Source organism: Protomyctophum parallelum, assembly GCF_964188405.1.
Source record: "Protomyctophum parallelum genome assembly, chromosome: 14".
Taxonomy (NCBI): Eukaryota; Metazoa; Chordata; class Actinopteri; order Myctophiformes; family Myctophidae; genus Protomyctophum; species Protomyctophum parallelum.
The window spans coordinates 22,964,224-22,979,572 of NC_139709.1; the positions used below are offsets into that span (position 1 = coordinate 22,964,224).

The 15,349-nt window shown below is 43.7% G+C and overlaps 1 protein-coding gene across 3 annotated transcripts in view; it reads right to left on the reverse strand.

The window, feature by feature from the left end:
* The window catches only part of LOC310870976 (rho GTPase-activating protein 12-like), a 53,823-nt gene that overhangs the window by 6,577 nt on the left and 31,897 nt on the right, over positions 1 to 15,349 (reverse strand). For 2 of the 3 annotated variants that reach the window (XM_083782385.1, XM_083782384.1), the window contains exons 3-6: positions 3,957 to 4,205; positions 2,841 to 3,050; positions 2,318 to 2,398; positions 1,793 to 1,918 (exon numbers count right to left, since the gene is read on the reverse strand). In XM_083782385.1, coding sequence (XP_083638511.1) covers positions 1,793 to 1,918; positions 2,318 to 2,398; positions 2,841 to 3,050; positions 3,957 to 4,205 — 666 coding nt within the window. The remainder of the gene's footprint in view (positions 1 to 1,792; positions 1,919 to 2,317; positions 2,399 to 2,840; positions 3,051 to 3,956; positions 4,206 to 15,349) is intronic. The other variant, XM_083782386.1, reaches the window with a different exon arrangement.

Below are 15,349 nucleotides of genomic sequence, written 5' to 3' on the forward strand. Positions count from 1 at the left end.
AGAAGGGACCACAGCACGAGAATATGAGACATTAATGTAAGTGCAGATGTTTGACGATAGTGTTATTCGACTGACTAGGAAGACCTTTTTCAATTAGATTGAATTAAGCAGTGGGAGTCTGAAGTGTGATAGTTGGATAGTTTGTGGTAAACTGCACCCAGCACAATAGTTCCACGCTGTCGCCAATGCAATTTCCTGTCAGCACTGAGATTAAATTTAATTGAATCCGTTGCCATGGAAGTCAGCAATATTCTGCTGACAATGATCAATAACTAGCAAAACGATTTCAGATTGCCTTTAAAACATTAAATGGATAGGACTGAAAAAGCCAGTGTTATTGTGGTGGGATGTCCCTTTTTGAGTGGCGCTAGCCCCTCCTATAACCAGCTTTGTGTGTTTGTGTGTAGTACCCCATAGCGATGATTTGATTGGCTGAGCAGTGAGCATCCCATAGCAATGATTTGATTGGCTGAGCAATGTACTGTACGTATTAAGGATAGAAAGTGAGGAGGCCAATTGTGATTGGCTGGAATGTGATGATGTATAATGACAAGATGGTTTGTTGTTCATCGCCCTCAAATTAGAGGCCAAAACAAAAAGAGGCAATATACATAATAAATTACTGTATGTTGAAAAATGGTTGAAAAACAAAACATTCTTTCCGTGGGGGAAAAATGTAATCAAAGAGGCATTCAAGTGAGCAAGATCTGTCAAACACATTGCCACAATTCAAAGTGTCCTTCACTTCCCCTGTCAGGTGATTCAGGGGAGGATGATCAGCCTAAAGTTAACGCAGAAGTCAGGATAGAGAAACAGATACATCCGGTGATGCTATAGTGCCTCGTTTCATCTCATTATCGTCATGCAAGGTGATTGGCTTTTTGGATTGAGGGTCAAGGCAATTGATTTGATTGGCAGGTTGAGTGACAGGTCACACTGACTTGGTGTTTGTATGGGTGTGGGCGGGCAGAACCTGCGCGGAAACGCCTGGTTTTGAGGAGCCGCTGAAACAAAACCATCCGTTTGTAACCTTGTGGTTATCTCACACACACACAAAACAACCTACCCGTACCACTCGACAGGACAGAACAATAGCCAACATTTGTACAGGAACTGTATAATGATTTTTACCACACTCATTTTTTTTTTTTTTTTTTTTTTTTAAGATATTTTTTTTGCGGCTTACGCCTTTTATTGATTTTTGAAGGGACAGACAGTAGGCTGACAGGAAACGGGAGAGAGATGGGGGGATGACATGCAGTAAAGGCCGTGTCGGGTCCGGGAGTCGAACCCGCGGCACACTGCGACTGGATTACCAGTCCGGTGCCCAGACCGTTACGCTACGGCCTGGGCCACCACACTCATTTTAATTGGGGTAACATTTTTGTCTTTAATAATAATAGTAATATAGTATCAGTTGACTAAGGTTTATTGAATGTAATAAAACATGGAAGGAAGGTCTAATTATTTGTAATCACTGGGTATGGAATGCAATGAGATAATTGGGAGAAAATGAACTGAAACAAAGGAGAAATGTTCTCTGGTTGTAGTGTAATAACATAAAGTGATAGAAGATTTTGTCTATTTAATGAGAGTAAACCAAAGTGGTGTATGGCCTGTACTGCAAACTGTGCTTAGTGGCTGTCTATTTAATATAGAATATTTTATCTATTTAATGAGAGTAAACCAAAGTGGTGTATGGCCTGTACTGCAAACTGTGCTTTTAGTGGCTGTCTATTTAATGACAGTAAATCAACATGTATGGACTGGTACTGCATACAGTGATTCAGACCTTGTCGTTGGGCTCCAGGACGTAGGTGCTGTGTCTCCACTTGGTGAGGACGATGGGTTCCTGTCTCCTGTCCAGACTGCGGGTCTTGGGGGCATCTCTGTCCGTCTGGGGTGGTGAATGGTTGTACTGCAGGGGCCAACAAAGAGAAAGGAGCAGGGTTGGAATCAAATCACTTTAACCCATTTTGACCTGAGATCAGATTCTAAAAATGTCTTCTACATCCTGACAGTTTTCTGAAAAAGCTATGTTTCTATGTCAGTCGTTCTTCGATTTAAAAAAAATAGCAGACCTACAAGCTCGTAGCGTGCCACTCGGTGGCGCGCTATGAGCTTGTAGATCTGCTATTTTTCAATAGCTAAAGCATAACATAATGCTAACACCAAAAGGGGTTCCCGCCCAAAATGGGTTGAGTCCATCAAACAACACAACACAGACAAAGGGTTGTATACAATATACATACAAGCTTCATAAGATGCGGTGAGCCTGATATATAATTATATAGCAATGAGTGTGAAAGATTGTTACCTTGGGCAGCTCCCATTCTGACCTGGAGCCATCTGCGCTGTAGTAATAGGGCCTGCCCTGGTCATCTACATGCTTTATCCACTGTTGGCACACACAAAAGGTCAAAAGTAGGTCTGACTGGACTGTGCCCTGAACTTACGCAAGAGTGTATTTGACTGACGCCTGAATAACATTGAAAACAAATCCTCTTTGGAACATCATATAAAGTGGACTGTGTGTGATGCTGGAACGCCACCATGAAGGACCCCAGAAACACAGAAGCAGCACCCCAGAGAGGACGTACAACACCATCACACTGTCCTCTGCTGGTTGTATTCAAAGACTTGACTGTGATTTATTAAATTATGACGTTATTAAAATAACACGGGTGCATCCGGCTTAGCTGGGGATGTTCGTTGGCTATTACCAAAAGTGTAAAATGCCAGGAGAGTCTGCCTGGAATGAAAACAGCCAGCAGAGGGAACTAGTCACCACTGTCCTTCCAAAGGAGGGAACCCTTGGACCGCCTGCAGCAGGAAGGTACCTTCTCGTTAGTGTAACCGCTGACGTACAGCGTGTGGCCGTGCTCATCCATCTCCTCTGACCAGCCGCGGGGGGGCGAGCCGTACTGGCTGTCTGACTGGCTAGAGTAGGTACTGAGGCAGGTGTCCTCCGATGACAGAGGCTGGAGGCGGCCAATGGACAACGAGAGGAGAGGGAGGAAGGACGGCGAGAGCGGGAGAGGAGGCGTGGTCTACCATTCGGGGAGGGGAGGGGGGGGGTAAAAAAAGAGAATGATGTAAAGAGAAGAGAGAGATCTTTCACCATGGAGAACAGATGATTGGAATGCACCCATAACCGATCAGTGTAAATCAGATTAGTGCAGAGCCAAGGAAATGCCCGCCACCAATGAAACAGAGTGCAGAGGATAGAGAACCAGACACCCACAATGCAGAAACCAATACATCACTACTATGATGAACTCTGTGACCTCCTATAAACCTTGAATGTATGTTGAGTGCAGGATATCTTGTGGTGACCTGACTGTCGGTTTGCATTCGTTCAGCAATACCATTGACTGCTTCTCGCCAGTAGATGGCAGTGTGGTAAAGCAGTTTTAACTTATGGAACTGATGACTCAAAATCACTGATGCCTTCAGTGTGAGTCACCGCCTGATCTGCTACATGAGGAAGGACTCTGTGTGCCGTTTCAGTGGGCGGGCCAGTATGTGAATGAGAGTATGTTATGGTACGTGTAATGTTTCGGTACAGTACAACTCATCCATGTGTGAAATAGCAGTGATGTCACCCTTATTGCTGCCGCACAGGCATGCACATGGAATTGGAAGCGTGTGTGTGTGTGTGAGTGTGTGTGTGTGTACGACAGTGTGTATACACGTGTACAACATGCATCATACACAATAGAGTCGACTACCTAACGCCAAGTCTGAGTATTGTCTGCAATCTAATTTATAGTCTATTGTCTGAGAATTATGTTCCGCAATGCCCCGTTTAATTGAATAATCGATTATCGATCGACAGAAAATGTATCAAATGAAATGTAAGATTGTAAGTAATGAAATAATCGGTTTAGTGATGTGATATGATGCTAAGATGTCTTAATACATGCCATGTAGAAGCATAATGTGAAGGTGCGTACCTCGGTGCTCTCTCCAGTGCTGCCTGTGCCGGTCTCCTTGGCGCGTGGTGGCTTCCAGGTCTTCTCCTGGGTGGAGCGGTTGTAGTAGAAGTGTCTACCGCTGTGGTCCTTGTGGGTCTCCCAGTCCCCCAGCACGGACAGCGGGGAGCAGGAGGGCTGCGGCGGTTGGTTGGACTGGGAGATCTTCAGCTCCTGAAGGTTAGAGTAGACCGGAGAGTCGGAGCGCCCCTGGCCTGATGGAAACACCGACTGATGGAGGGAAAGGGGGGGGGGGAAGAGAGAGAGAGAGAGAGAGAGAGAGAGAGAGAGACACAGGGTAGCAGTTGGTTAAAATCATGAATGCAGGCAGCAGTTGTGCGAGCGTGTGAGTGAGTGAGTGAGTGAGAGAGAGACACTGAATCATTTAAAAGTTATAATTGGACAATTCATCTCATAAGCATAGCAGCACTATCTCACACTTAAAGGTATATTCAGTGATTTCACTCAAAAAACCTTAGGTTTCGTTTTTGGCTGTGGGACCCAGCCTTTCGTCCAATCAGGATAGAGAGTCAAAAACGAAACCTAAGGTTTTTTGACCCCCAGGGGTTAACTGGGGACAGGGAGGAACTCCTTATATGGCCAGCACAATCTATAGTAGGGAGGATTATCACAACAAAACAAAAAAATAAGTGATATTTGAATTAAGTGAAATCACTGAATATACCTTTAACCATACATAACATGTATTGTACTACTACATACATGTATTTTGGGAGGCCAACCAGGTATTGATCTCCCTCAGTGGAGAAATAAGCTCTCTAGCAAACGCAGATGATATGTTGAAGCAAGCCCCCCTGACCTTTTTTAACTACTGCACTACAAATGCATAACAGCTTAAAAATGTATGGATGAGAGATATGGGTATAATTCATGTTATAGAATGTATTAGTTATTTTGTCCATAATTTAAAACCCCTATGGTAAAGAAAAAGCGTTTTAAAATCAGGTCAAGGTAACCCATTGTGAATCACAAGTTGTAAGACTACAAACTGTAACATTCTTATCTGGTTAATACACGACTAGGTACAGTATAGTCGAGTATTGATTAGATAAGTACCAATTTGATCTTTGTATCTACTTTTATGTATCTTGTATTAATGACTTTTACGCTGCAGGATCAATAAAGTACAATTCAACTCCCAAATTTAGTACAATCCTAATCTCCAGAGCTCAGCAGTAATCTATACTATAGGAATCAGAAGGTTTACTTATGTGAGGAATGAACTGTAAAGTGCTTTGAGTGGTCGAAAGAGTAGAGGATCTACATAAAAGCAGTCCATGTACCACTTTACCATTTAATCTTTCTACTGAGAGAGGAGCGCTACATTTCAGTCTAATGTAGACATGGAACACCTCGACACATTGGAGGACAGCGAGGAATGGGACAAGAGGAAGGAAGTGTAGCACATAACAGGAAGTGAGAGCGGGACAGACAGGGAACCGTAAACTGCCAGGTTGTACTTGTTACATAAGAGATTATACTGGGAGAAATGCAGAAGTGAGACTGACTTGTTGTGGAAATTGATTATTCTGTACATCAACCTAACAGAACATCATCAAGACCAACAGCTAGAAAAAAATGTATGAGATAGAAACATTTGAGAAAAATAATAAAGGAAATGCCACCATAAAAGCATGAAACATGAGTACATGTTATTCTTTAGTTCTTGGGAAATGTAACTTTAGATTAGTGAGAATCCTCCCTGTGCTAGAAGAAAGAAAGAGGATATTAATATCCATGAAGATGTGCATTTGTTATGTTAACAAATAAACACAATTTCAGGTGTTTAACCCATGTTACTGCAATAATAAATCTCCAATGTGATTCCAACATATTCTAACACACCCTTGACAGAACCAGAATCACAAAACATCATCTCAGAAAACATCTTCTGCCAATATTCCTGCCACAACACTTGAGCAACATCAATCAAGTCCTATTATAGTTATAAGTCTCATTACATACAGGCTCTTAAAAGCAGCGTACTCCATCTAAAAAAAGAACATGTTGCAATTCACAATGATCTAAACTGATCTCACAATCTGAAATATCTGCCTGAAATATCAAAATGCACATGAAATAAAATGTCATTAAACTTAAAATTACAATACATAAGTGACATTATGAAAAAGAAAAGAGAAACGAAATAAATTCTTGATACAGACTGTTCTTCATGATCATTTAAAATTGGCATTACAAAGGAGCTGAATGTCTGGGGAGTGGCAGGGCAGAGAGAGGCTCATAAATAATGCCAGTGTGCCCTGAAGCCTCGTAGAGCCTGTGATGGTTTTATTACTCAGAGATCAATAGGGATGAAATATGCAGGGGCCAACAGAGAAAACAGTTGGAGGGCTGCTGGCAATCGATGGACTGTTCACTGGTCCCGAGGAGATAGTCAGATACTACCTCATGCTGACTGTACTACCAAAGAAATGTGTCATACAGTATATACAGCTCTCTGGTTCCCAGTGGAGAAACCATTTTCATTTTTGACAAGGCACCATAGGTTGTTGAAGGTAGGAGCACTGATGTATGCCTATATTGCCTACATGTGCATGATCTGCACACCACTGTAACATGCAATTGCTTTATCAATCACAATCAACACAATGATGATTTGTTCTCATTGGAACAGTATAGCGTCAGTGTTGAGATATACATTTTTCAATTTTTCTTCAATTCCATATTTCTATTCTATATAAATTATACATATACAAGTGCAAGGATTCGGGTTACATAATTCATACATGTTGTATTTGTACTATATGTCAATGGAATTTTGAAGGTAGAGAAATCTGATCAAATTCTTTACACATGTTGTATGTGGCATCTACACAAACTGTTCAAGATGCCTCGCCTATGGCCAGTATGTTTTGGTATCATGTGCCCCAAGAACAGTTCTGTAAGTGCTGGTATTCCCTCTCAATGTAAAAACATATCTAGTCCATGCAGATACAGAAACTATTCAAATAAGCTGGAAACGTGCTTTGTTTGAATGCATCTGGTTAGCAGAGTCAAGGTGGCTGGTGAATTAGAATAGCCATGCCATCCTTGGTTTAATCCTTGAAGTGTTGTAGAGCAAGACACAGAACTTATGCTTTATGGGTCATACATTTTTTTAAGGGAAAAAACAAACAAAAGAAAACTAAAAAAAACATTTCCTCTTCACATAACAGAACCCAACACATCTATAAATGAAAACTTGTCTACCTTTGGTGGTGAGCAACAAGTGAACAGATTATCATCTCCATGTTCTGGGAGAGGATGGAGCAGTACTCTCCTCAGACGCATCATGGCGAGTATGTCATGGAAATACTTTGGTTTCAGTGCAACGCTGAACCGTTCTGAAGTCTCTCTCTGTGCTGTTAAGCGCACATGTGAGTTTATGTATCAAAGGGGAAGTTCAACCGTTGGGAAGCTGCGGAGACAGAACTCCACTACGATGGAACCACAAAACCACAAATTTCCCCTCTGGAGTATCTGTGTTCTAAACACAACTTCAATGAACCACCACCAACCACAATACAGTCATATACACAGTTACAAAGTGTGTGTGTGTGTGTGTGTGTGTGTGTGTGTGTGTGTGTGTGTGTGTGTCGCTGCTGACACAGAACTGTGTGTGAACAGTCCGCGAGGTGCTCACTTCATAACTCAAAACGTTAAGTTATAGATTGCTCAAAAGAGTCAACAGAAATGAGCCGGTCTTTAGCCAAAACCTGGCAACCGGTTAGCTGTAATTATCAAAGGGCTGTAGTGCCATTAACAATGAACAGACACAGGGTGTTTGGTACCTACATTGGTCAAGCACATTGTGATCAAGATCAGATCAATACTACTGTATTTGACGGGGATATTCTCCTGAGAAGGGCTCTGACCACTAAAGCACAGCCACAGGTTGACCTCTTACATTTTGATGACTGCCCTCTTTTTAAATGTGATATTGTTGGTGGTAAAGACAGGCTGGTAGGCCCAGGCCGTAGCGTAACGGTCTGGGCACCGGACTGGTAATCCAGTCGCAGTGTGCCGCGGGTTCGACTCCCGGACCCGACACAGCCTTTACTGCATGTCTTCCCCCATCTCTCTCCCGTTTCCTGTCAGCCTACTGTCTGTCCCTTCAAAAATCAATAAAAGGCGTAAGCCGCAAAAAAAAAATATCTTAAGACAGGCTGGTACACCAGTACCTCTACAGAGCAGACCATGGAAAGGAAATGCCTTTTTCAGTAATGAAACATTGTTAATCTTTGTTACTGTGACTAATGTCCCTCTTTACAGCGACATATAGACCACAGAGACGACAAATAGAAGTTTCATGCGGGCCTCCTGTGTCAGGTCGGTGAATAAACATTTAGATTTATAAGGTCTAATATTAGACAGACATGGTTTATGAGGCTGTGGCATCAGTTTGTCTACTCTGAGATGAAGCCTAGAACACGACGTTCTTTTTGAGGCTGTATTCTGACTTTATAGGCCAGGAAATGCATTAGTTGTGGAGATTGTAGTACACAGCACAGACGGTGATAAAGTAGTGGCTCTGGTCCTGTCGAAGGACAACATTAACAGCCCATACTGTCTGCACTTGACGGGAGTTAATATATATCTGTTACTCCCTTACAGTAAGTAAAGGCAGTTTTCAAGAGTTGAAAGATTGACAATGTTTCCCTTTTTGTAAAAAAATAAAAACTAAACAAAAACGGTAAATATATAAATTTATATTTTAAAATGAATCGCGGCTTTGTCAAATTCTGAGTGGACGGTTTGCACTCCCTTGCGTAAACACCAGATTTGTTTCTTACGTTTCTTGTTTTTATGAGGCATATACTTTAACTACAACCTATTCTGAGGTGGACGTTCGGCAAAAATAGCTGATCTACAAGCTCACAGTCACAAAAGCACTTTATGAGCTTACAGATCAGCCACGTTTGGTGTCAGGGGGAAAAGAGGGGCCTGGTATTGACCCCTCTCCCAGGGGTATAGTATATAGGGTTTAAGAGTTTAATGCTACTATAAACAGTAGGCTAGTGCTAGTGCTGTACAGGCAAGATAGGTCTTAAACAGAAGCTCCAAGTTGACCAGAGTCAGGCAGTGCTGTCCATTAGGTGGCAGTCTGACTTCATTAAGTTGTCTGAAGATTAGGGAGGGTGGGGCCAGTGGAGGACATTTCCTGTGTGGCACAGATCAACCTGCTCTACTGCATACCACAGGGAGCAAGCTCGCATGGCGAACACGCGCACTCACACACACACTCCTCCCAAGTTCTGCTATTGCTGCAATGCAGGCACTTCAAAGTAGCCTATGGACTTTCCTAAACACAAGGCATGTCGACACAGTAACACGTGCACACACGCACACACAAATTTAGTTACATAGGAAAGAATCATTGCAGTGCTTTTCCTACTAGGACAGGACAACCAAACACACACACCCCAGGGGTCCTTGAGGGAGTTCCAGGGGGGTTCCCAGCTAAATGATAGTTTGTAACAAAATGAACCCTTATGGGTATGTAACTCTGAGAGTGTACAAATGGCTCAGAGTTAAATTTGTACACTCTCAGAGTGATTTTACAATATACTGTAAATTGGGTGTCCCAGAGATAGAAATGCCATTAAATGGGGGACCGTATAGAGTAGACTCAGTAGACTAATGCATGTCAAATTGGGGTCCTTGAAATTTAACGGGTTGAGAATCACTGCGGGAGCAGTAAAAGTCTTCTCTTATGGGGGTCCCTGGCATATCTTTTCAAATGGGGGTCCACGGGCTGATAAGTGTCAATTTGGGGGTCCTTGACATGAAAAAGTTTGGGAACCACTGAGTTACAGGACCGTTTCTGTCACCACATTTCAGAACCTAAAATCTATTGGATTCAGACAAACAAACAGACAAACAAACAAAGCTATTGCCCGTGTACAGCTCCTTTTGGTGCAGTAATATGAGACGATAGACCTCACGGTGGACATTTAGTAGCTGCATTGACAGAAAGCCTTTTGGGTGACAGATGACCACTGAGATTAGCTGGGGAGGGGTTAAGGGGCGCCAGGGAGGGACAATGCCATGTAAACAGGAAGAGGGTGAGTTCTATACGATTTAAAGGGCAAGTCTGTCATTTCTGATGAGATTAGACAACAGACAGATGGAGAGTCAGGGGTTCAGGAGATGAGGTGAACTGGGGTCTCGGGGGAACGGGGGACGCACGCACGGGGGGCGCACGCACACCATTTTTGAGGTCTCGGGGGAACGGGGGACGCACGCACAGGGGGCGCACGCACACCATTTTTGACGTGTTTATCATTCATTCCTTAGTTTACATTGCGTTAATCCCTTTGATTTGTTACAATGAACACTACTACAGTGTTCATTTAATTCAAGACTCATTTTTACTTGATGTCAAACCCACGACTTAATGAACAACACCAACTCCATGCCGCCCTCCAAGTCTCTAGCGTGATACAGTGAGATCCTACATCCTCGTGGTCTACAGATGACTAGGCTGCCATCACCTCAGGTGAACTCCTTAGATGCCTTTTCAACTCTGGGAGGGGGGGGGGGGGGGGGGTTTACGTTACCGTACAAGGGACATACTTGTCATCATGGCTCCGACGCAAACACGAGACTCCCTGCGTACAGTAGTTACGGTGCTTAGAATAGTAGGCCATCTACTCCCTAATTTAGCACAGGACAAGACATCAGTGCACCTAAGACAGGACAAGACATCAGTGCACCTAACCCTAACCCACAGGACAAGACATCAGTGCACCTAACACAGGACAAGACATCAGTGCACCTAACACAGGACAAGACATCAGTGCACCTAATACAGGACAAGACATCAGTGCACCTAACCCACAGGACAAGACATCAGTGCACCTAACCCTAACCCACAGGACAAGACATCAGTGCACCTAACCCTAACCCACAGGACAAGACATCAGTGCACCTAACCCTAACCCACAGGACAAGACATCAGTGCACCTTACCCACAGGATAAGACATCAGTGCACCTAACCCTAACCCACAGGACAAGACATCAGTGCACCTAACCCTAACCTACAGGACAAGACATCAGTGCACCTAACACAGGACAAGACATCAGTGCACCTAACCCACAGGACAAGACATCAGTGCACCTAACCCTAACCTACAGGACAAGACATCAGTGCACCTAACACAGGATAAGACATCAGTGCACCTAACACAGGATAAGACATCAGTGCACCTAACCCTAACCTACAGGACAAGACATCAGTGCACCTAACCCTAACCCACAGGACAAGACATCAGTGCACCTAACCCTAACCCACAGGACAAGACATCAGTGCACCTAACCCTAACCCACAGGACAAGACATCAGTGCACCTAACCCTAACCCACAGGACAAGACATCAGTGCACCTAACACAGGACAAGACATCAGTGCACCTAACACAGGACAAGACATCAGTGCACCTAACACAGGACAAGACATCAGTGCACCTAAGACAGGACAAGACATCAGTGCACCTAAGACAGGAAAAGATTAAGACATCAGTGCACCTAACACAGGACAAGACATCAGTGCACCTAACCCACAGGACAAGACATCAGTGCACCTAACCCTAACCTACAGGACAAGACATCAGTGCACCTAACCCTAACCCACAGGACAAGACATCAGTGCACCTAACCCACAGGACAAGACATCAGTGCACCTAACCCTAACCTACAGGACAAGACATCAGTGCACCTAACCTACAGGACAAGACATCAGTGCACCTAACCCTAACCCACAAGACAAGACATCAGTGCACCTAACCCTAACCCACAGGACAAGACATCAGTGCACCTAACCCACAGGACAAGACATCAGTGCACCTAACCCTAACCCACAGGACAAGACATCAGTGCACCTAACCCTAACCCACAGGACAAGACATCAGTGCACCTAACCCACAGGACAAGACATCAGTGCACCTAACGTGTCACTGGCCCCCCAGTCTCTCCTTTTCGGTTGTCCATTAAATACAAGTCTGATAAAAGATAAGCCCCATTAACTGGACGGCACGCCATTCATCAGTGCAGTACTAGACCAATTAATTATATTACTGCTGTGTCTGTCTCTCTCTCTCTGTGTGTGTGTGTGTGTGTGTGTGTGTGTGTGTGTGTGTGTGTGTGTGTGTGTGTGTGTGTGTGTGTGTGTGTGTGTGTGTGTGTGTGTGTGTGTGTGTGTCCATAGCACTGGCAGACAGTTGTGGACTGTTGCGACGCTGTTGTACAAAGTCACAACATTGTGGCGGGCTTTTTACTGTGGCCCTCAATGTCCCTCTATGACTGATACACACGCACAATAAGGCGAGTCAGAGACGGGACACACAGCTGCTACAGCTGCTGCTGTTTATTGATCTATCCGTCTGTGTCTGTGTCTGTGTGTGTGTGTGTGTGTGTGTGTGTGTAACTGATTGTGTGTGTGTGTGTGTGTGTGTGTGTGTGTGTGTGTGTGTGTGTGTGCATGCATCTATGGATATGCCAGTGTGAGTATGTGGGTGCACACACAAAACGGTTTGTCTACTGTGGACATAATGTGGATGTCCGTGTGTGTGTGCACACTTGCGTGTTCCAGCCCAACAGCTGGCTGCCCTGTTCTCGCTGTAGTCATTTAAAGCAGCCTGGGTGAAGGTTTCCTAACTACTGATTCAAGGCTACAACAAAGTGAATCACAGTCCGAAACATACTTATGAATCTCTCCATTGTGGTTATACTGGTTCATGCCATTATGTACCGTTTAATGGAACATAGTTGCCGTTATCCACCATAGCTGTACCTTTGTTGGTCCCGGTTGTGTATAATTTATCAGGTTTTTAAATAACTGAGCTGTCGAATATTATTAATCATATTGTGTTTTTGTATAGTACAATTCTCCTAAACATATACATTACAAACATTACAATTAATTAATAATAATTAAAAAAATACTGTGGTATAATCAATTAATAATACCACAGTTCACACTGCAAGTGCCAATATCTCCCGACAACAGCACTCCACCTTGTTTACCTTACCTATTCATTATTAATAACCTATTATTCATTATTTTATTTTAAATACAAATTAAACTGTGGTACAACAAAAATAATATTGACACTGGTGTGCCGAAATAGTAGAAATGCGGTAGATGGCCGACTGCCATACTGTAGATCAGCACACCAGTGGCAATATTCTCCAATATCCTTGTATCCCTAACCCATTTTGGACTGAGGCCGATTCAAAAAATTCTAAATGCTGACCTAAGTTTTCTGAAAAACATCAAATATTCATGTAGCAGCAAATATTTTTGAATACTGTACATACTGTACAGAACCCCAAGAGGGGTTCCCATCCAGAATGGTTAGAACACCAAAACACCAGAATGGGCTAAACATGTAAAAATGGTACTGAAAAAAGCTTATTTTAAAAACTGGTCTTCTCACTAGACGCCATGTTAAAACGCAGCCACACAGACATTCAGTGAGACTGCTGACAGCCTCAACCTAACCACTAATCCTCTCCTAATACCTGTCACCTGATTGGTCCCTGATAATGAGTCTAATTCTACAGCACAGCGGTTGGTTGACGGCCCCAGGGAGTGTGTGTGTGTGTGTGTGTGGGGGGGGGGCTGTGCACTGAGGACAGCAAGTGAGGGTAGGAGTATGAGGGTGCTTTTATGATGCAACAATGGAAACAGGTGGACATGGTCAGTGTTAAGGCCATCTCACGCAAGTGGACGTGGCCTGGGGAATGATGCATGCTACACATACTTTCCCACGTTGGGGCTGGTGAAGATAAATGCTGTATATGCATGCACAAACAAACAAAGCATTAGCCTACATGGAGAAGCTATAAATGCAGCTACACATGAGTCTACTTCAAATCCCCTGTAAGCATGCGAAGAGATTCTGTCAATAAACGATTAGCTTCTCCACTGCCTTGAGATAATAGATGCCTCATAAGGCCGCTGCAGTTCGTTGGAGCGATGTGTGTGCAAATGGGGGCGGAAGTGCGCAGGAAGTGCTGAAGGCACGCTGCGTCGCTGCCCATGTGACGTCACTCATGTGACTCCTCCATGTCTCTCGCTGTCACTCAAATGACTAAACGGCCAATCACAGCATGTCTTTTCCGCGACTTCTGTGACGCACGCGGAAGCTTGACAAGCTTCGCTTCATGCTTCCGCTATGTTTCGCAAAGAAGAATGTGCCCCCTCTCGACAACACATGCCCCAGAGCCGGAAGAGGTGTCTACCTTATATGTCTATGCTTGAGAATGCGTCTTCTGCTACATGACAGGACAGAGCCCAGTTCAACTGGTCTCTGAAAAGGACATTGTCTGGCCACAGTGAACCACCGTTTCCATCGTGAAACTAGTTATCTAAATCCAGCACCTTCAGAGTTTGCCAACGTAGTTGAGGAAGATGTAGATATCAAACAGAGTTATGTGACCTTTTGACCTGCCCCGTGTTAGTATTATGGATTAACAGCCATGGGGAGCCACAGGATTTTACACCACACTAATCTCTTAAGTGTAATACTGTGCAGAGTATACACGCTATCTATTAAATAGAGTGGTTTATGAGACAACTAATTTTCCTGAAGTTTACAAGTCTTTTTTAGCAATGCTTTTGTTAGCATCCATGGTACAGTATATAATATAACAGACCGGTTCAACTGGTGAACACTGAGTGAATACCTTCTGCGTTGCTGTCAAAAGACAGATGAGGTTTCGTGAGCCCACCAGAGGAGGAACGTTGTGCATTTGTAGTTTCCATTTCAATAGTTTACAATTCAATCACACATTAGCTCTGTCAGAGATATCAGCCTGACTGCACAAACCCACGAAAGAGAATGATGTACACACAGGAAGTGTATGTCATCTGTTCAGATCACATTGCAAGGACACAGCCTCACTGTGTTGAAGTTGCGCGGCCCAGCTGAGCCCTTTGAATAAAATGAAACCATATCCTGTGGGAAAGGACACGGCTGCGTCTTATTCAGTCAAATGTGCACAGTGCATTCAAGGCTGCCTGTCCATTCACCAACTTCAATGAAGCCACAGGCTGTATATGCCAGATAACAGGGACATTATAAATCCATGGAGCTCTGATACAGTTGAGACCATGGCCTTTTGAGGAGGGTTGTCTATATAATTTGACTTCTTTCATTCAGACACCCACAGTAAGTCGATATCAAGATGTCCTTATATCAGCAGAGCAGAGCAAGGGCCAAAAATTCAAATTCATGGCAAACGAAATACTTCACACCGAAAAGAGACTGGAGGCTTGAGGAAGTTTAACCATAAATGACAGACATATTACCACAAAACTCTAGGGGAAAAGATAGTTATAGTCTGTATCTT